This window comes from Mobula hypostoma, chromosome 14 (assembly GCF_963921235.1).
Source record: "Mobula hypostoma chromosome 14, sMobHyp1.1, whole genome shotgun sequence".
In the NCBI taxonomy this organism is placed as follows: domain Eukaryota; kingdom Metazoa; phylum Chordata; class Chondrichthyes; order Myliobatiformes; family Myliobatidae; genus Mobula; species Mobula hypostoma.
The window spans coordinates 66,417,768-66,438,020 of record NC_086110.1 but is presented as its reverse complement, the minus strand read 5'-3'; the positions used below and the strand labels follow the sequence as shown (position 1 = coordinate 66,438,020).

General features: G+C 43.6%; 1 protein-coding gene across 1 annotated transcript in view; it reads right to left on the bottom strand.

Annotated features, from left to right (window-relative positions):
• The window catches only part of adamts18 (ADAM metallopeptidase with thrombospondin type 1 motif, 18), a 348,492-nt gene that overhangs the window by 159,141 nt on the left and 169,098 nt on the right, over positions 1 to 20,253 (bottom strand). Inside the window, exons 3-5 of the mRNA XM_063067228.1 lie at positions 6,753 to 6,952; positions 5,511 to 5,594; positions 3,817 to 3,976 (exon numbers count right to left, since the gene is read on the bottom strand). Coding sequence (XP_062923298.1) covers positions 3,817 to 3,976; positions 5,511 to 5,594; positions 6,753 to 6,952 — 444 coding nt within the window. The remainder of the gene's footprint in view (positions 1 to 3,816; positions 3,977 to 5,510; positions 5,595 to 6,752; positions 6,953 to 20,253) is intronic.

Genomic DNA, 20,253 nt, shown 5'->3' with positions numbered 1-20,253 from the left:
CTCACAATCATGTAGAACTGACAACGGATAATACAAATCAAAAAAAAACTGGAAAAAAAATCATGAAAAAGTAAAAAAAACAAAACCAAAAAAAAACCCCATCCCCAAAGTAAAACAAAATTAATCAACTAAACTAAAAGACTTGGGCAAAACTAACAACTTAAAAATGGAAAAGAAGAAAACCTTAGTGTCGACGACTCCATTCCCCTCCAACAACAGTACAGAGAGATAAAACAAGTTTGGAAATGATCAAATTACATCAAATGAAAATGCTGAATGAATGGCCTCCAAGTTTTTTCAAACTTAATGGAAGGGTCATAAACTGCACTTCTAATTTTCTCCAAATTCAAACACACCATAGTTTGTGAAAACCAATGAAATACATTAGGAGGGTTAATCTCTTCCAATTCAACAAAATGGACCTTCTAGCTATTAAAGTAAGAAATGCAATCATCCTTCGTGATGAAGAGGTTAAATTATTTAAGTCTATCATTGGTAGTCCAAAGATAGCAGTAATTGGATGAGGTTGTAAGTCTATATTTAGGACCGTTGAAATAATATCAAAAATATCTTTCCAATATTTCTCCAACAAGGGACATGACCAAAACGTGTGGGTTAAAGAAGCTATCTCGAAATGACATCTGTCACATATTGGATTAATATAAGAGTAATAACGAGATAATTTATCTTTGGACATATGAGTCCTGTGCACTACTTTAAACTGTATCAACCTATGCTTAGCAAATACAGAGGATGAATTCACCAACTGAAGAATTTTTTCCCATTTTTCAGTCGGTATATTAATCTCAAGTTCTCTTTCCCAGTCAGCTTTAATTTTATTAGAAGCATCAGGACATAAATTCATAATTATATTATATATAATTGCTACTACACTTTGCTGAGAGAGATTTAAATCTAAGATTTTTTCCAAAATGTCCATTGGATATGGGTGTGGAAAATTAGGGGAAACAGTAATTAAAAAGTTTCTAATCTGTATATATCTAAAAAAGTGAGATCTGGGTAAGTTATAGTTATTAGAGAGTTGATCAAAAGACATAAAACAATTATCCAAAAATAAATCGCGAAAAGATATTATACCTTTGGTTTTCCAATCAAAGTAAGCTTGATCCATCGTGGAAGGTTGAAAAGGAAAATTTGATATAATGGGACTTGCTAGAATAATTGATTAAACCCAAAAAATCTTCGGAATTGAAACCATATACGTAAAGTATGTTTAACTATTGGGTTATTCATTTGTTTATATAATTTAAAAGAAGTAAAAGGAAGTGAAGTTCCTAAAACCGAACCCAAGGAAAACCCTTGTAATGAATTAGATTCAAGATTTACCCAATGAGGATTTAAAGATACGTCCAAATCTCGTAACCAAAATTTTAAATATCGAATATTAATTGCCCAATAATATAATCTAAAATCTTGACGCAAGATTTTGACCGGGAATAGCGACAATTCCTTTCCCTCCGCAGATTCTGCTCAAGCTGAGTTCTCTCCCACACCTTTTTCTTTCGCCCTGGGTTCCAGCGTCAGCCATCTCTTGTATCTCAATGATCTGGTCCTCTTTCCATTCAGTTGCAAGGGGACTGGAGGTTTGGATGAAACCTGCGCTTTCTGAGGGATAGGCTTGAGAGGCTGATTGGCATCATTGTCTGCCTGCTTTAAAACAGTGGGAGAACATGCAAGGTTCCACATAATGAAGACCTCACACCTTCTTGCAGCATGTCAGATCTGTCAGTGAAGATATACAGAAAGTCTAGTTTCTTTGCAACCAGGTTTCTGAACAGACCATGACCATGAATTCTATCTCACTTTTTGCACTGCTTATTTATTTTTTTAATATCTCATATTGTATCTTACGGTAATCCTTTTATGACTTCCTCTGTACTGCTGCTACAAAACAACGAATTTCACGACATACATCAGTGATAGTTAGCCTGATTCTGACTCTGATCCCGATCCTACCCTCCATCCCAAACATACTCTGATGAAGTGTTTCTTTTTGAACTAACCAGTCCTTCTGATTGAGCTAGCTATTAATTTGTCCGCCTTTGGCACCCCGAGGAGCTGGTCGGGTGAGGCCAATCACTTTGACAGGGGACTGGCGTCAGTTCAACATTGTAGCATAGCGGTTCATGCTGTCGCTTTACAGTGGAAGTGATCGCTAACCAGTGTTCGATTTCTGCCGCTGTCTCTAAAGAGAGTGTACGTTCTCCCCATGCCTGTGTTGGTTCCCTCTGGGCACTCCAGTTTCCTCACCATTCTAAAGACACACGGGTTGGGGTTAGGAAGCTGTGGGCATACCATGTTGGCGCTGGAAGAATGGCGACACCTGAGTACTGCCCCCAGCACATCGCAAAAACAACGACACAACACACATTTCACCATATGTTTTGATGTCCATGCAACAAATAATGCCAATCTACAAATCTTTTCTTAGTGTAATCCTGGATTTATCTTTTCCCAATATTCAGGAAGAGCCATGGTAGGATTTGTACTTGCAATGGCCACCACACTGCCGGTAACCAGCCACCAGACCCATCCTCAAGCCTCAACTGTCCACCGGACATGCAGCCAGACACAGTGGCCTGAGCTCAGCAGACTTGATACAGTTCAATGATCTGGACAGAATGGTTAAAACCACACAGCACCAGGCTCAAGGACACCTTCTTTCCCACTGTCCCCTAAACAGTCCCCTAGTACGATAAGATGGATCCTTGACAGCAGAGTTTAACTCCTTCTGACCTTGCACCTTAACGTCAGCCTGCACTGCACTTCCTCTGTAACTGTTACACTTTATTCTGCACTCTGCTATTGTTTTCCCTTGTACCACTTCAAGCATTGTTGTAGTTCAATGATCTCTCTGGATGGCAATCAAAGCAACATTTTTCACTGTACCTCTGCACATGTGACAATAGTAAACCAAGTTACATCACAGGACAATCTCAGCAGAGGTTTTCACTTCTGTAGATGCAAAGCAGAGGGTATTCCATCTGGTTTAATCATGGTCTGGTATGGAAACACCAATGTCCAGGAATAGAAAAGGCTACAGAGAGCAATACCATCATAATTGAGGTGGTGGGTGCCATGAAATACACTGCCAGAGAAGGTGGTAGAGGCGGATACAATAGGGTCTTTTAATAGGTACATTCAGCTTAGAAAAACAGAGGATTATGCAGTAGGGAAATTCTAGGTAGTTTCTGGAGTAGGTTACATGGTCGGCACAACATTGTAGGCCGAAAGGCCTGTAATATGCTGTGGATTTCTATGTTTCCTCCCCTCCACTGAGTACCTTTACATGGAATGTTGCCACAAGAAAGCAGCAACCAACATCAAAAAGCCCCAGCATCCAGCTCATGCCCCCCTCTCATTACTACCATCAGGAAGGAATTACAGGAGCCGTTAAGAACAGATGAACAGTTCCACAAAACCAGGTTCAGGAACAGTTACTACCCTTCAACCATCAGGTTCCTGAACTAGTGTGGATAATTTCAACCACCACAACTCTTTACTGATTCGACAATCTACAGATTCACTTTCAAGGACACTTTCAATTCATGCTGCAATAATATTTTAATTTGCAGTTTGTCTCCTTTTTTAGTTTGGCTGTTTGTCAGTCTTTGTTCAGGAAAGAGTTTTTTTTTTAAATACTATCATACTTCCTTTTTTTCTCCCCCTCTATAAATGCCCGCAAGAAAATGAATCTCAAGGTAGTATCTGGTAAGATATACGTATTTCGATAATAAACTTACTTTGAACATTCCACCCCCACCACCAGAGTTGACGATCGTGGCACTTGCTTACCCAAGGTGTCACAAGGCTCATTCTTCCAGGAGCAGATGTCCAACCCGGTGAGCAGCACGGCGTGGTCATGTCGCTTGCCGTCCTTGCCCATCAACCTCGACTGCCACTGGCAGAAGCTGTTCAGCGACTGGTCTGCATGATGGCTGATCACCAACCCGGGCTGAAAGAAGAAACCAACACCGCCCAAATTTTTTTTTTTCACAATTAGTTCCACGACTGCGACGTGCTGAGACTCCACCCAACTTAAGAAGCACGAGCGGGCCATGTGACCCTTCTTAGCTGCATCATCATCCAATAACTTCGTGGCTCCCACAAAACAATAACTTCAGTAATATTCAGCGTGTTTCTGATTCTGGTTGTTGCTGATTGTCCACTTCCCTGTCCAAACCCTATCTCTACCAAACCCTCAATGTCCTCAGATGTTAATTTAAACTACGTTCAGTAACTGAAAAGAGAATTGCAAAGGTTTACAATCGTTCGCATGAAGACCTGCTCTCTACACGCATGACTATGTAGCCAGGCAGAGCTCAAACACCATTAGTAAGTTTGCCAAAGACACAACTATCGTTGACATAATTTCAGATGGTGATGAGGAAGCACACAGGATTGAGGTAGATCAGCTAGTTGAGTGGAGTTGCGGCAAGAAGCCTGCACTCAACATCAGTAACAGCAACAAACTGATTGTGGCCTTCAGAAAGGGGAATTCAGGAGAACACACACCAGTCCTCAGCAGTGAAAACAGTCAATAGGTTCAAGTTCCGAGGCATCAACATCTCAGAAGTCCTAAACTGGACCGAAACTATTGATGCAATCACCAGGAAGGCGTGCCAAAGCCTATACTTCATTAGGAGTTTGAGCAGATTTTGTACGTCAGCAAAGAGCAAATTTCTACACGTATAGCGTGGAGAGCTTTCTGACTGGCTGCATCACAGCCTGGTATGGAGGCTCCAATGTACAAGATCCAACAAAAAAAAAGCTGCAGAAGGTTTGAAGACTCAGCCAGCTCCACCATGGGCAGTAGTCACCCCTAGCACCAAGGACTTCTGATAAAGGCAATGCGTCAGGAAAGTGGCATCCATCATTAAGAACCCTCGCCATCCAGACATGCCCTCTTCTCATTACTATGATCAGGAAGGAGATACAGGGGCCTGAAGGCACACACTCTACGTTTTAGGAACTGCTTCTTCCCTGTTCCCATTTGATTTCTGAACTGTCCATGACCACTATCTCACTATTTTGCAGTCTTTTCACATTCGTTCATTCATCCATTTATTTATTATTGTAACTTATGGCAATTTTTTGCGTACTACATTATACTGCTGCCACAAAAGAACAAATTTCACAACATATGTCAATGACAACAAACCTGAGTCTGACCATTCTCCTCATCTCACTTTGAAAGGGCCGCCCCATCGTCCTGAGACCACACTGACTGAAGTGCAGATGTCTGCATTCTTAACCCTGACACTCTTGCACCCAGTCTCTCAATGGCTGATCAAGACAGTCGGCGATTACCTCAGTTATCAACTACTTTAGCTCAGGGCTTCCCGACCTGGGATCTGCAGACCCTTGCCAAACGGCATTGGTCCACTGCATTAAAAAAAAGGTTGGGAGCCCCCTGCTAGCTATTCGTGCTCAGTTTAGGAATGTTTCTCATGTACAAGACAGTTATTAGGAGCATGAGAATAACTTACTGGATCCTTTTCCAAGAGCAACAGGCTCACAACCATAATCTTTATGTCACTTCCGATCGTCCCATCTTTGAAAAGACTGGACACCTGTTAGAAAAATAACATTTCAGAATGAAAAAGGAGTAGTAACAAAGACAACGACGTTCAGCCCAACAGATTTTTGTCAAAGACGCCCATCTCTCGATGACTTTCCATTTAATTTTCTCTCACGAGCTTTTACCACTCTACCTCAGATAAAATCCATACTGTAGGTCCCAACCACTACCTGTGGAAACGTGTTCCACATTCCCACCGTTCTTTGAATAAAGAAGTTTCTTTATTCAGAAACGGCACAGTAGCATTGCAGTTAGCACAACACTTTACAGCGTCAGTGACTGGGTTTTAATTCCCGTCATTGTCTGTAAGGAGTTTTCACGTTCTCCCCGTGACCGTGTGGGTTTCCACTGGGTGCTCCTGCTTCCTCCCACATTCCAGGGTTAGTAAATCATGAGCGTGCTGTGTTGGTGCCACAAGCAACACATTCTCGGACGGTGTTGGTTGCTGACACAAATGACGCGTTTCACTGTATGTTTCAATGTTAGTTAGTTAAAGTCTGTCCCGAGCCTTATAGGCTCATCAGGCTGGTGCTTATGCCGGTTTCCGTGGCGTGAAGCGACTGAGTATGTGACTCCCTACCACTCCCCCTGCCCCACCCCGGATAGGACGCCAGTCTATCGCGAGGTTAACCCACAGCATTTTGCCGGTACCCATTTTCAGCTGGGTGGACTACAGCATTGTGTGGTTATGTACCTTGCTCAAGGACACAACACGCTGCCTTGGCTGGGGCTCGAACTCACGACCTTCAGATCGCAAGTCCAATGCCCTAACCACTTGGCCACGCACCACATGTTTCAATGTACATGTGACAAATCAAGCTAATCCTTAAGACCTTTGAACTTCTTCGTTCTGAATTCCTTACAGGACTTACTAATGACTGTGCTGTTATATGGAACTGCTGGATAACAAAATAAACCTACGTGGGAAAATGCAGCAGTCAGACATACAAGACCACAAGCTAGCCCTGCAGTTCTACTGGATCGTGGTCACAATAGCATGACCAAGACCAGGGACTAATGATCCGTGGATATGAGCAAGATTTTGGCCCAACTGCAAGTTAATCAGCAACAATTGCACACCAAAGGTGGCTGTAGCTGAACTCAGACATTGGACACGACAACAATGGCTGCCATTCACACAAAGGCCTACCATGTTCATGACAGTCAGGATGTAGGTGGTGATGTTCTCCTGGCCATGCTTCTCCAGCATTTTTTTGTCCGCAACCACCAGAGTCTCGACGGTCAGCCCCTGGTTCTTCCGTGAATTAAGGGCAGTGCGCTTTAACCTGCCCCTGGGGCTGTATTCATCGGGCAGGATGTGGATACCCTCCGCTGGAGGTCGAGGCATGTCTATAGAATGGGAGTAGGGGAGGAGAGAGCAGAGAAACTTCAGTTTCAGAGGGAAAATCAAAGGCCACCTATTGCAGCCACCACATATCAGGGATACAGAGCACAGCCGTTCACAACCAACAATACACTTGTGAAGGCTTCAATGTGAAGTCAAATAGATTCAAGAATCGAGATTATTTATTGTCATTTGTCAGTACACAAATGTAAAGGAGAATGAAATGACTGTTAATCCGTATCTGATGCAGTATAAACAACACACAATAAGCATAAAGAACACAATAAAAAGCACAAGCATAAAAACCGCGGAGTCTGGTTAACTGGCCATCAGTTAATTGGGAAAGCCGCTTATTTGGGCCAACTCTTAAAGAACAAAAACTAATCGAGAAAGTAGCTGGGATTCCCTTTGTTTATTTGGGACACTGTGCTGCTTAATTGGTACAGGGGGCTGTTGCTGAACAGTTTCTAACTAGTGTCAGTCACGTGCACTAGTGTGGCCGATATATGCTGCACTGTACTTAGAACAAAGAGTTTTCTGTGATCTCCCTTTCATTGCCGATTGGTGGATTGGGAGTTTGGGGTTTTGGGGTTTAATGCCCTTGTGGGCAATATGTTAAGTTTTTGTGCGAGGCAGGGGTTGGGGATTTGGGGTCTGATGTTCTTGTTGTTTTTCTGTCTGGGGAATCTGTTAGCTTTTTGCAAGGAAGAGGGTTTGGAGTTTAGGGTTTGATGTTTTAGCTGCTACTTTCCAGGTGGGCAATGTGTTGGATTTGTGTGATGGAGGGTTTGGTGGGTTTGGGATTTGTGAGTTTTTGTTTCTTTTTATTTTTCATGTGGGGAGCTTTGCTGTCTTTCAATGACTTCCATGCTTTCTCTGTATTTTACGGCTATCAGGAGAAGACAAATCTCAGAGTTGTATTCTGTACCCATACTTTGATAATAAAATGAACCTTTGGACATTGCAATATATAATAATAAAATCAGTACATTACTATAAGAAATATAAATATATTTTAAAAAGTTAGATTAGTTGTGCAAAAAGAGAAAAAAAAAGTAATGAAGTAGTATTCATGGGTTGAATGTCCATTCAGAAATCTGATGACAGAGGGGAAGAAGCTGTTCCTGAGTCATTGAGTGTGTGCCTTCAGGCTCCTGTACCTCCGCCCTAATGTTAGCAGTGAGAAGAGGGCACGTCCTGGGTGATGGGGGTCCTTAATGATGGATGCCACATTTTTGAGGCGTCACTCCTTGAAGACATCCTGGATGCTAGTGCCCTTGATGGTATACAACTGAGTATACAACTTTCTGCAGCTTATTTCAATCCCGTGGAGCACACCCCACCCCCATTCCAGACAGTAATGTAGCCAGTTAGAATACCCCCCACTGTACATCTGTAGAAATTTGCGAGTGTCTTTGGTGACATACCAAGTCTCTTCAAACTCATAATGAAATATAGCTACTGTAGGTGTCTTCTTTGTACTGCACCAATATGCTGGGCCCAGGGTAGATCCTCAGAGGTGTTGACAACCGGGAACTTGAAATTGCCCACCCTTTCCACTTCAGATCCATAGATGAGGACCGGTGACTGGTATCCCATCGTCTTGCCCTTTCTGAAGTCCACAATCAATTCTTTGGTCTTACTGACGTTGAGTACGAAGCTGTTGCTGCACCACTCAACCAGCTGATCTAGCTCGCTTCTCTACGCCTTCTCATCACCATCTGAAATTCTACCAACGATCGTTGCATCGTCAACAAATTTATTGATGGCATTTGGGCTGTGCCTAGCCACACAGTCATGGGTGTAGAGAGAGTAGAGCAGAGGGCTAAACACACATCCCTGAGGTGTGGCAGTGGGGAGGAGACATAATCTCCGCTACATACAGACTCTCGTCTGCTAGTGAATAAGTCAAGGATCCAATTGCATAGAGAGGTACAGACTCCCAGGTTTTGGAGCTTTTTGATCAGAACTGTAGGAATGATTGTGTTAAACGCAGGGCTGTAGTCAATAAGTAGCAGCCTAACTTAAGTGCTAGTATTGTCCAGGTGATCCAAGGCCACATTGAGGAGCCAATGAGATCACATCCGCAGTGGATGTATTGTGGCGACTGGCAAATTGCAGTGGGTCTAGGTCCTTGTTTAGTCAGGAGTTGATCCTAGCTACAATCAATCTCTCAAAGCACTTCATCACCATAGATGTGAGGCCTACTGAATGTTGGTTGTTAAGTCAGCTCACCCTGCTCTTCTTGTGCACTGGTATGATTGCTGCCCTTTTGAAGCAGCTGGGAACTTCCAACTGTAGCGTGAGAGATTGCAGGTGTCTTAGATCACACAGACCCGTTGGTTGGCAGAGATTTTCATAGCCCTACCAGGTACACCATCGGAGCCCGTTGCCTTGCAAGTGATCATCTTCTTGAAAGACATTCTGATGCCAGCCTCTGGGACAGAGTTCACAGGGTCACTGGGTGCTGCAGGGATCTTTATCGCTATAGTTTTATTCTTCCTTTCAAAGCTTAAATGGCATTGAGCTCCTCTGAGAATGAAGTATCGCTGCCATTCATAATGTTAGGTTTTGCTTTGCAGGAAGTAATGGCCTGTAAACCCTGCGAGAGTTGACATGCACCCAATGTTTCTTCCAAATTAACTGGTTCATAGAACATAGAAATCTGTAGCACATTACAGGACCTTCGACCCACAATTTTGTGCCAACCATGTAACCTACTTTAGAAACAGCCTAGAACTACCCAACCTCATAGTCCTCTATTTTTCTAAGCTCCATGTACCTACCTAAGAGTCTCTTAAAAGACCCTATTCTATCCGCTTCCACCACTGCCGCCAGCAGCTCATTCCACACACCCACCACTTTCTGTGTGAAAAACTTACCCCTGACATCCCCTCTGTACCTACGTCCAAGCACCTTAAAGTTATGCTCCCTAATGTTAGCCATTTCAGCCCTGGGGAAAAGCCTCTGGCTATCCACACAATCAATACCTCTTATCATCTTATACCCGTCTATCAAGTCACCTCTCATCCTCTGTCACTCCAAGGAGAAAAGACCAAGTTCACTCAACCTATTCTCATAAGGCGTGCTCTCCAATCTAGGCAGCATCCTTGTAAATCTCCTCTGCACTCTTTCTATAGTATCCACATCCTTCCTGTAGTGAGGTGACCAGAACTGATCACAGTACTCCAAGTGGGGTCTAAGTCTTTTATAGCTGTAACATTACCTCACCGCTCTTGAACTCAATCCCATGGTTGGTGAATGCCAAAACACCATACACCTTCTTAACAACACTGTGCAGCAGTTTTGAGTATCCTGTGGACATGGACCCCAAGATCTCTCTGACCCTCCACATGGCCAAGAGTCTTACCATTAATATTATAATCTGTCTTCAAATTTGACCTACCAAAATGAATCACTTCACCCTTACCTGGGTTGAACTCCATCTGCCACTTCTCAGCCTAGTTCTGCATCCTATCGATGTTCCGCTGTAACCTACGACAACCCTCCAGACTATCCACAACACCCCCAGCCTTTGCGTCATCAGCAAGCTTACTAATCCACCCACCTCCCACATCCCAGGTTGTCAGGGTCAGAGTAACCCACCAATACTCTGGCCTGTAGGCAAGTGGAAGCATTAGGGAACGCAGGGAGAACAGAAATAATGGGATTAATGCGGACGGTCTGTAAATGGGTGATCGATGGTCAGAATAGACCTGGTGAGTTGAATGGCCTGTTTCTGTGTGGTACTCCTCTATAACTCCAAGACTCTGTGGCTCCATCACTAAATGAGAGCTACAGGCTGGTGAAAGGCAGCTGCCTATCATAAGTGAGAATACATTTGGTTAAGGCCCATGGATCCTGGCACCCATAGAAATATCCTTCACCAAGTATTAAATGCTCAGGAGAAAGAAACCTCCTAAACTTTTTATTTTAAAAAAAGTGATTATCATTTCTATAGGAAGAGGCGCAGTTGACGTTTCAGGCCGAGACCCTTCGTCAGGACTAACCAGCAACTTTGATGTATGTTGCTTGAATTTGCAGCATCTGCAGAATTCCTGTTGTTTGCGATTATCATTTCTGCTGACCGAGCTAAATTCCGGCACTGTTTAGACAGCACTAAATATTATTTCTCTGAGTGACAGGTTTCTCTGCATTATCTCCATGCGACTGCAAGAGAGACAAAAGCCTGAGGAAATACTTATGGAACAAGGCTTCTTGGCAAGGAAAGGGCATCATAAATCCCCAGGTGCATCAATAGAACAAGGTGTGAATTTGCCAGCAAGATAAATGGCTTTTGCAGAGTGCTAGGGCACGGGAGGAAGGTAGTCTGAGCGAATCAACCTGTTCCACTATCTCCACCACCCACACCTACCTGCCAATCCACGCCCTGCAGTGGGGACTAACATCACAAAAAGTGTTTTTCCAGGGTAGACGAGTCTAAAACTAGAGGGCAAATCTTTAAAAAACAGAGGGGGGAAATTTGAAGGGGATATGAGCAACGTTCTCCCCAAGGTGCGCACGTACACATCTTTTGCTACTAGCACACAAAGGAATTTAAACTGCGCAGAAAAGGTCATCACCATCTACCTTGTTGGCATGTTAATTATATTTCACGATCGTACACAATCACATTTCCTTTTCCGGTTTCTGAAGTTAACGAAGTTGGCAACGTGGAGTTTGCGATGATTTGTCCGCAGATTTTAGAAGTGGCTTACTTATACTGCTTTTGTTGAAGAAATTATTCAGTGCACACATATTAACACTGAGCAAAAAATTGCACAGCACTAGGTTTTTGCGTGCACTGGCCATTACGAATTAGAGGGAAGATTGGCCATGAGAGGCAACTACTTCAGAAGGCAGGAGAATGGGGTAAAATGGGATGCAAGATCAACCATTGTTGGAATGGCAGAGGAAACTTGATGGACCAAGTAGCCTAATTCTGTTACTATGTCCTGTGGATAAATGCTGGCCAGAACACTGCAGTGGATTCAAATGGCAGATCAAAAACTCTGGACAGGCCTGGTTTTTCCCCACCCTCCCCCCACCTTCTTTATAGGGCCTTTACTCCTTCCCTCTCCAGTCCTGACGAAGGGTTCTGGCCCGAAACGTTGACTGATCGTTTCCACGAATGCTGCCCGACCTGCTGAGTTCCGCCAGCGTGTTGTAAGTGTTGCTTTGACCCCAGCATCTGCAGAGAATTTTGTGTTTTGGACAGGCCTGGTATTGCTGAGAATTTCCAGCACGTTCTGTTTTTATTTATTTATTTATGTATTTAGCAGTACAGTGTGGAGTAGAGCCTTCTGGCCACTCGAGCCACACCACCCAGTAATCCCCGGTAAACCCCAACATAATCATTGGACAATTTACAATGACCAGTTAACCTACCCAGTATATCTTTGGACTATGGGAGGGAACCCACGCATTCCACGGGAAGGAGGTACTCCTTACAGATCGGCGCCTGAATTGAACTCCAAGCTCCGGGACACCCACTCATAGCTGTAATAGTGTCATCCTAACTGCTACACTATCATGGCGCCCTTATTAATTGGTACAGCAATATTTAGGTCGTATGCCATTCTAGTGTCTTCCCACTTCCATTTCAGTCCTGAAGTAGGGTCTCAGCTGTTTATTCATTTCCATAGATGATGTCTGACCTGCTGAGCTCCTCAAGCATTTTGTGTGTGTTGCTTATATATTTAGGTACAGGGCTTGCTATCTTCTCTGTATCATTCTGCGTGTTTGTATTGTGATCCTAATGGACAACAGAATTGTGTGGTGTGGCTGCCTCTCAATGTTCAGTCAGTCGTAGTTCTATGCAAGTGGCATCGTAAGGTAGACAGAATGGAGAACAAGGCATCTGGCACTCATTCAGGGTGTTCAGTACAAGTGGAGAGATATTATGTTGTGAGATATTATGTAGAAGATGCTGGTGAGGCCATATTTAGAGTATTGTGGAGAGTTTTGACAACCCTTTAATACGAAAGTTCTGGGTTCTGGGTAGAGATACTTCTCTATCAAAGCAGGTGTAATGCGCTCCTTCCCTCTGCTAACCTGCAGGTTACCCATGGACAAGGTGAAGCTCCTGGTTCGCCCCCCCCCCCCCCGATCAGGGCCATGTGATGCCATGGGAGCTGGTGCTAGATGGTCGTATGAGCAGCTGGTGCCTGTCACAAGCCCTGGTTCTGCAACTACTGACGTCAGGCAGACAATCTCTGAAGAGTATCGATAATCGCTGGGGTCACCCGTTTTGGAAAGACACTGCCCAGAAGCAGGCAATGGCAAACCACTTCTACAGAAAAATTTGACAAGAACAATCATGGTCAAAGATGGACAGAAGAATAAGAACAGCAGATGGAAAACCAGATGGAAGACCGTGATTGCCCACGTCATACGACATGGTACATAATGATAATGACATTATAGGAAAGGCCTAAGTAAACAGGAAAGAATGTGGGGAAAGTCTATGAGAATGCAGCCAGGATCCAAGCCAGTGAGTTATAGGGAGAGATTGGCAGACCTGGACATCACTGGGACAGCACAGTAATGTAGTGGTTAGTGTAACGCTACTACAGTGCCAGCGACTCGGGTTCAATTCCCGTCACTGGGTGTAAGGAGTTGGTCCGTGACCATATGGGTTTCCTCTGGGTGCTCTGGTTTTCTCCCACATTGCAAAGACTTGTGGGTTAGTCCGTTAATTAGTCACATGGGTGTAATTAGCTGGCATGGGTTCACTGGACCAAAAGGGCCTGTACTGTGCCGTACCTAAAAATAAATAAATAGCATTTTTATTCCCTGCAGTTTAGGAGACTGAGAGATTGCCTTATAGTGCAGTATAAAATCTTCACAAGCCTAGATAGAGTGAGTGCAGACAGTCTTTCCACAGCAAAATGGAACAAATAATGAGAGAACATCGGTTTAGGGCGAGAGGGGAAATATTTGAAAGGAACTTCTTCAAGAAGAGGGTGGTGTGTATACAGAACAAGCTGCCCGAGGAAGTAGTTGAAGCAGGTACTAAACAACATTTAAAAGACAAGCAGCACACACAGAATGCTGCAGGAACTCAGCAGGCCAGGCAGCAGCTATGGAAAAATGCTCTGTCGACCATTCAGGCTGAGACTGTTCGGCAGGACCGCTCTTTTCCATACTGAGCAAACGTTGACTGTACTTTTTTCCAGAGATGCTGCCTGGCCTGCTGAGTCCCTCCAGCATTTTGAGGGTGTTGCTTGGATTTCCAGCATCTGCAGATTTTCTCGTATTTGTGAACATTTAAAAGACAAGTACATGGATTGGAAAGGTTTAGAGGGATGTGGGTAAAATGTAGGCAAAAAGTACTAGCTTTAGGGATCGATCACCTTGGTTAGCATGGACAGGTGGGCTGAAGAACCGGTGTCATACTGTGTCATGAAGCTGCATTGGTTGTTAACTCGAATGACTCTGTATGTTTCACTGGAATGTCCTGATGAACATGTGGTAAACAAATTAATCTGAATCATATGTAATTTGTCAGTATGCTGTCCTGCAAACCCTTGTCTCTTTATGAACACAAGAGATTCTGCAGAATCTGGAAATCCAGGGTAACACATCAAAATGTCAGAGGATCTCAGCAAACGAAGTATCATCTATGGTAAGATATAAACAGTCAATATTTCGGGCTGAGACTTTTTTTTGTCAAGATTGAAAAGAAAGGGAGAAGAAGCCAGAATAAGAAGCTGGAGAGAGGGGTAGGACTACAAACTGGCAGGTGATAGATGGAGTACATAAAGAGCTGAAGAAAATTTAAAATGCTTATTGTTGATCTTCAGTACACAAGGGCGAAGGAGAATGAAATGATGGTTACTCCGGATCTGATGTAGCATTAAAAAAAGCACGATAAGCATAAAGAACACAATACATATAAATATAAAAATAATTCTTTAAAATACAGTGTACAAGTAACTGCCATATACAGTACATAGTGACTGCATGTACACTAATGACACTAAAGTGATGTATATGGTGAGGGGTGATGGAGTGGCGGAAGTGATGATCAGCCTGAACTGGAGAATGGACCACGGAAGAAAGGGGAGGAGGGACACCAGATGGAGGTGATGGCAGGTGAGGAGGACAGAAGGAGGTGTACTGGCCGCATTCCATTACAATTATGAAGACTTGCAAGTCCCACTGGAGGTTTACAGCGGAGACAACGGGTAGGAGCTTTAACTCACCAGTATCCCTAACCGCAAGAGTGCCAAATTGGGTTTTCTGTGCAGGAGGGAGACTTGGGCATGGTACCCTTTCACTTAGGCAATGCCAACTGAACCAAATGCAGCAGCATACAAGTGCTCCAACTCCAGTACTATTTTAAATGGCAAAGGCACTCTGAGTCTGAGGAAAAGGCATGGCATTACTGAAAAACATGTGGCAAGCAGAACACAAGTTAGCTTTTGAAAGGGAGGTGAACAATTACAATATAAATCCACAGGCCACTTTGTTAGGCACACATGTACACCTGCTCATTAATGCAAATATCTAATCAACCAATCATGTGGCAGCAACTCAATGTATAAAAGCATGCAGAAACAGTCAAGAGATTCAGTTCCTGGTCAGACCAAACATCAGAATGGGGGAAGAAATGCGATCTCAGTGGCTTTGGCCGTGGAATGATTGTTGGTGCCAGACGGGGTGGTTTGAGTATCTCAGAAACTGATGACTTCCTGGGATTTTCATGCGCAACAATCTCTATAATTTACAGAGAATGGTGCATTTTTAACACACAGTGAGCAGCAGTTCTGTGGGTGAAAACACCTTGTTAATGAGAGAGATCGGAGGACAGTGACAAGACTGGTTCAAAGTTCAAAGCAAATTTATTATCAAAGTGCATATATGTCACCATACATAACCCTGAGATTCATTTTCTTGCGAGCATACTTGATAAATCAAACAGGAGGAAGGCGACAGTAACTCAATAACCACGCATTACAACAGTGGTGTGCGTAAGCGTATCTCTGAACGCACAACACGCTGAAACTTGAAGAGCTTCAGCAGCACAGGAGTACACTGGGTGGGGCAACTCCTCTCCCCAATAAAGCGGCCACTGAGTGCCAGCCAGTGATAATAAACTGATTCTGTATTTTAACTTTGCTTTCAGGAAAAGAGGTGATATTGGAATAGGTACAATAGCTTGTCTGCCAGCTGGCAGAGTCGTTCCTGCTGCGAGATTTAATGGCGATGGTAAAGACCACAGGGTATGACAAAACGAAGCATTCAGTTTAAAATCCCATGGCATTACAGCCGTAACAGTCCGTCAACTCTTTTCCAGTATGAAAACTGGACATGATCTGCCAATAATATTGAAATAGAATGGAGTGCGGACCCAGATTTTGGTGCTAAAGAATTATTTATTTATTTTATTTAGCAATACGGCGCCAATTATGTTCCTTAAGGCGGTTACAGCCGGGGATGGCAATGGGGATAAGCTCCCACTAACTATTAGACGCTCCCAATGGTGTGTGTCTCAAGCAGCCTCTGACAACCAAGCCCAGCTCCTGGCCTTCACAAGTGACTTCGCTACTCAGCCCAGCAGATCCGTTTCTACTCACAGGAGAAGGGGCAAAGGCGTGTTAATGGTGCCTTAAAACCATTCGCTCCGGGCAGATGGAGCTCATCAGCCGTGCTCATGGCAGCTCATCTAAGAGAAGGAAAACTCTGATCTCAAACCTGCATAGCCTTGTGGCTATACCCACTCGTGGGGAAGGCTTCAGGAGTAAACCATGAGGGAAGAGTCCAGAGCTGGAGTCCCAAAGGCAATCCTACGTTGAGTCCAATGCTGACCGGCAACCCCTGCGACGCTTTTGGTGCCAAATTGTATCGATCTCTGCCACTCCTTTGGGTTCAACAGTTGGGTGGAGAGGAGGCGCCTGTTACCTGAGCAACAGCTTGCACTCCATATTGAACTGCCCTGTCCTGTGTATCTAGACATCCATGGTCGGCCCTGACCAACAGAGGACTTCATGCAGTCCAGGGAAGGCTCTTCGAGCCACACTGCCCAGCAATCCTCCAACAACCCCAATTAATCCTAAACCTAATCACGGGACAATTTACAATGACCAATTAACCCACCCGGTACATCTTTGGAACAAAATGGACCACTCAGGGAAAACCCACGCATTCAATGGGGAGGACGTACAGAGACTCCTAACAGGCAGTGCTGGAATTGAACCCCGACACCCCGAGCTGCAATAGTGTTGTGCTAGCCACACACTACCACGACACCCAAAACAGATTTGTCACAGATACACAATGCTTATGCTCCTGGTCCTGTTTTTGGGTCTGAGGTCTGAGCAAGAGTTGAAACTCGACTAGATGAACTCGGGATTTTAACTTCAAGTGAGTAACTAACTTGGAATTAAAACACTAGGTAGCTACCAATTACTGTAGTTCCAAATTGTAAGGACACAAAAGCATAAAACATAGGAGCAGAATTAGGCCATTCAGCCCATCGAGTCAGTACCACTATTCCATCACGACTGATTTATTATCCCCCTCAACTCAATTCTCCTGCCTTCTTCCTATAACCCAAAGGGTCCAAGGGTCTTTGACCTATCATTACTATAGTAACTATATGTGCCATATGTGCAGTGTGCTGTGTTTGACTGCTGGCTTTGTGTTTTGCACCTTGGCCCCTAAGGAACACATTTCCACTTGGTTGTATTCCTGTTCATGGTTGAATGACAATTAAACTTGAACTTATACTTGGAACTTGAACTGAAATTTTAACTCAGTTGCACTTCCATTAGATGCTGCCTGACCAGCTGCGTATTTCTAACATTTTTCTGTATTTATTTCAGATTTACAGCATCTGTAGTTTTATTTCGCTTTTCATTAGTGATAAATCACATACAAGACCATAAGCCCATAAGATATTGGAGCAGAATTAGGCCATTTGGCCGTCGAGTCTGCTCTGCCATTTCATCATGGCTGATCTATTTTCCCTCTCAGCCCCAATTTCCTGCCTTCTCCCCATAACCCTTCATACTCTGACCAATCAAGCTTCTGCTTTCAATATACCCAATCACTTAGCCTCCACAACTGCCTGTACCAACAAAATCCACAGATTCACCAACCACTGGCTGAAGAAATTCCTCATCTCCATTCTAAAAGGACGCCCTCTATTCTGAGGCTGTGTCCTCTGGTCTTAGACTCTCCCTCCCACCATAGGAAACATCCTCTCCACATCCACACTATCAAGGCCATTCACCACTCGATAGGTTTCAGTGATCCCTCATTCTTCTGTATTCTAGTGAATACAGGCCCAAAGCCATCAAACACTTTTCATATGAAAGTCATTTAATCATGAAATAATTTTTGTGAACCTCCTTTGAATGCTCTCCTGTGTCAGCATATCCTTTGTAAGATAAGGGGCCCAAACCTGCTCACAACACTCAAGGTGAGGCCTCACCAGTGCTTTATAAAGTCTCAATATTACAGCCTTGCGTTTATATTCTAGTCCTCTTGAAATGAATGCTAACATCACATTTGCCTCCCTCACCACAGAATCAACCTGCAAATTAACCTTGAGAGAATCCTGCACATGGACTCCCATGTCCCTCTGCACCTCAGATTTTTGAACTTTCTCCCCATTTAGAAAATAGTCTACCCCTTTTACAACCATACACTTCCTGACTCTGTATTTCATCTGCTACTTCTTTGCCCACTCTCCTAATCTGTCAATGTCCTTCTGTAGCCTTTCTGTTTCCTCAACACTACCTTCCCCACGGTCTATCTTCGTATCGTCTGCAAACTTTGCAACAAAGCCATCAATTCAATCATCCAAATCACTGACATATATCATAAGAAGAAGCAGTCCCAGCACAGACCCCTGAGGAACACCAGTTGTCACCAGCAGCCAACCAGAAAAGACTTCCTTTGTTCCCACTCTTTGCCTCCTGCCTACCAGCCACTGCTTTATCCATGCTAGAATCTTCCCTGTAATACCATGGGCTCATAGCTTGTGAAGCAGCCTCATGTGTGGCACCATGTCAAAGCTCTTCTGAAAATCCAAGTACACAATATCAACCGAATCTCCTTTGTCGATCCTCCTTGTTAATTCTTCAAAGAGTTCCAAACAGATTGGTCAGGCAAGATTTTCCCTTGAGGAAATCATGTTGACTGTGGCCTATTTTATCATGTGCCTCCAAGTACCCTGAGACCTCATCTTTAAAACTCAACTCCAACACATACCCAACCACTGAGGTCAGAGTAACTGGCACATAATTTCCTGTCTTCTGTCTCTCTTCCTTCTTGAAAAGTGGAGTGACATTTGCCATTTCCCAGTCTGCGGAAACCATTCCAGATTCTAGTGATTCTTGAAAGATCATTACTAATGCCTCCACAATATTTACTGCCACCTCTTTCAGAACCCTGGGGTATACACCATCTTGGTCCAAGTGATTTATCTACCTTCAGACCTTTCAGTTTTCCAAGAACCTCCTTTCTAGTTATTGTAACTTCACACACTTCATGACTCCTGATACTTGGAACTTCCACCATACTACTAGTGTCTTCCACAATGAAGACTGATGAAAATACTTATTCAGTTTGTCCACCATTTCCTTGCTCCCAATTACTACCTCTCTAGCAGCATTTTCCAGCTGTCCTATATCCATTCTTGCCGCTCTTTTACACTTCATGTATCTGCAGAAACTTTTAGTACCTTTTTTAATATTATTACCTAGATTACTTCTGTATTCCATCTTTTCCTTCCTAATAACTTTTTTAGTTGCCTTATGTTGGCTTTTAAAAGCATTTTTTTCTGCATAACAAGAGAAGAAAAATGTAGGTTCCTTTCCTAATCTGGGGAAGATTTCAATCCAGATTCACATGTAATTCTGATTATTTTTTAAGCAGATTCTGGAAAGCTGCAATCAAAACACAAAATATTGGAAATGATAAAAACACTCAGCAGGTCAGGCAGCATCTGTGGGAAGAGAAACACAGTGAACGTTTCTGGTCGAAAATCCTTTATAAGAACCCTCCTTCCTAATTCTGCTAATAAATCTTACTGGTACAACATCAGCTCTAATACTCCACCTACAGAGGCAGCCTGAACTGCTGAGTGCTTTGAGTATTTCCTGCTTTTATCTACCGAAGGGACATGAGAAATGGCTAATAACTGCCGGCAAAGCCCGCAGCCCCAAATTCCATGTTGCACCAGAATTGAAATGTTATAAAACAACAATTGGTCTTTCAAGCAAAAGGAACATCTTGTTATTTAGCAAATCTTCCAAGACTATTTCAGGAACTCTGCAACTCAGGTTCTTATTAT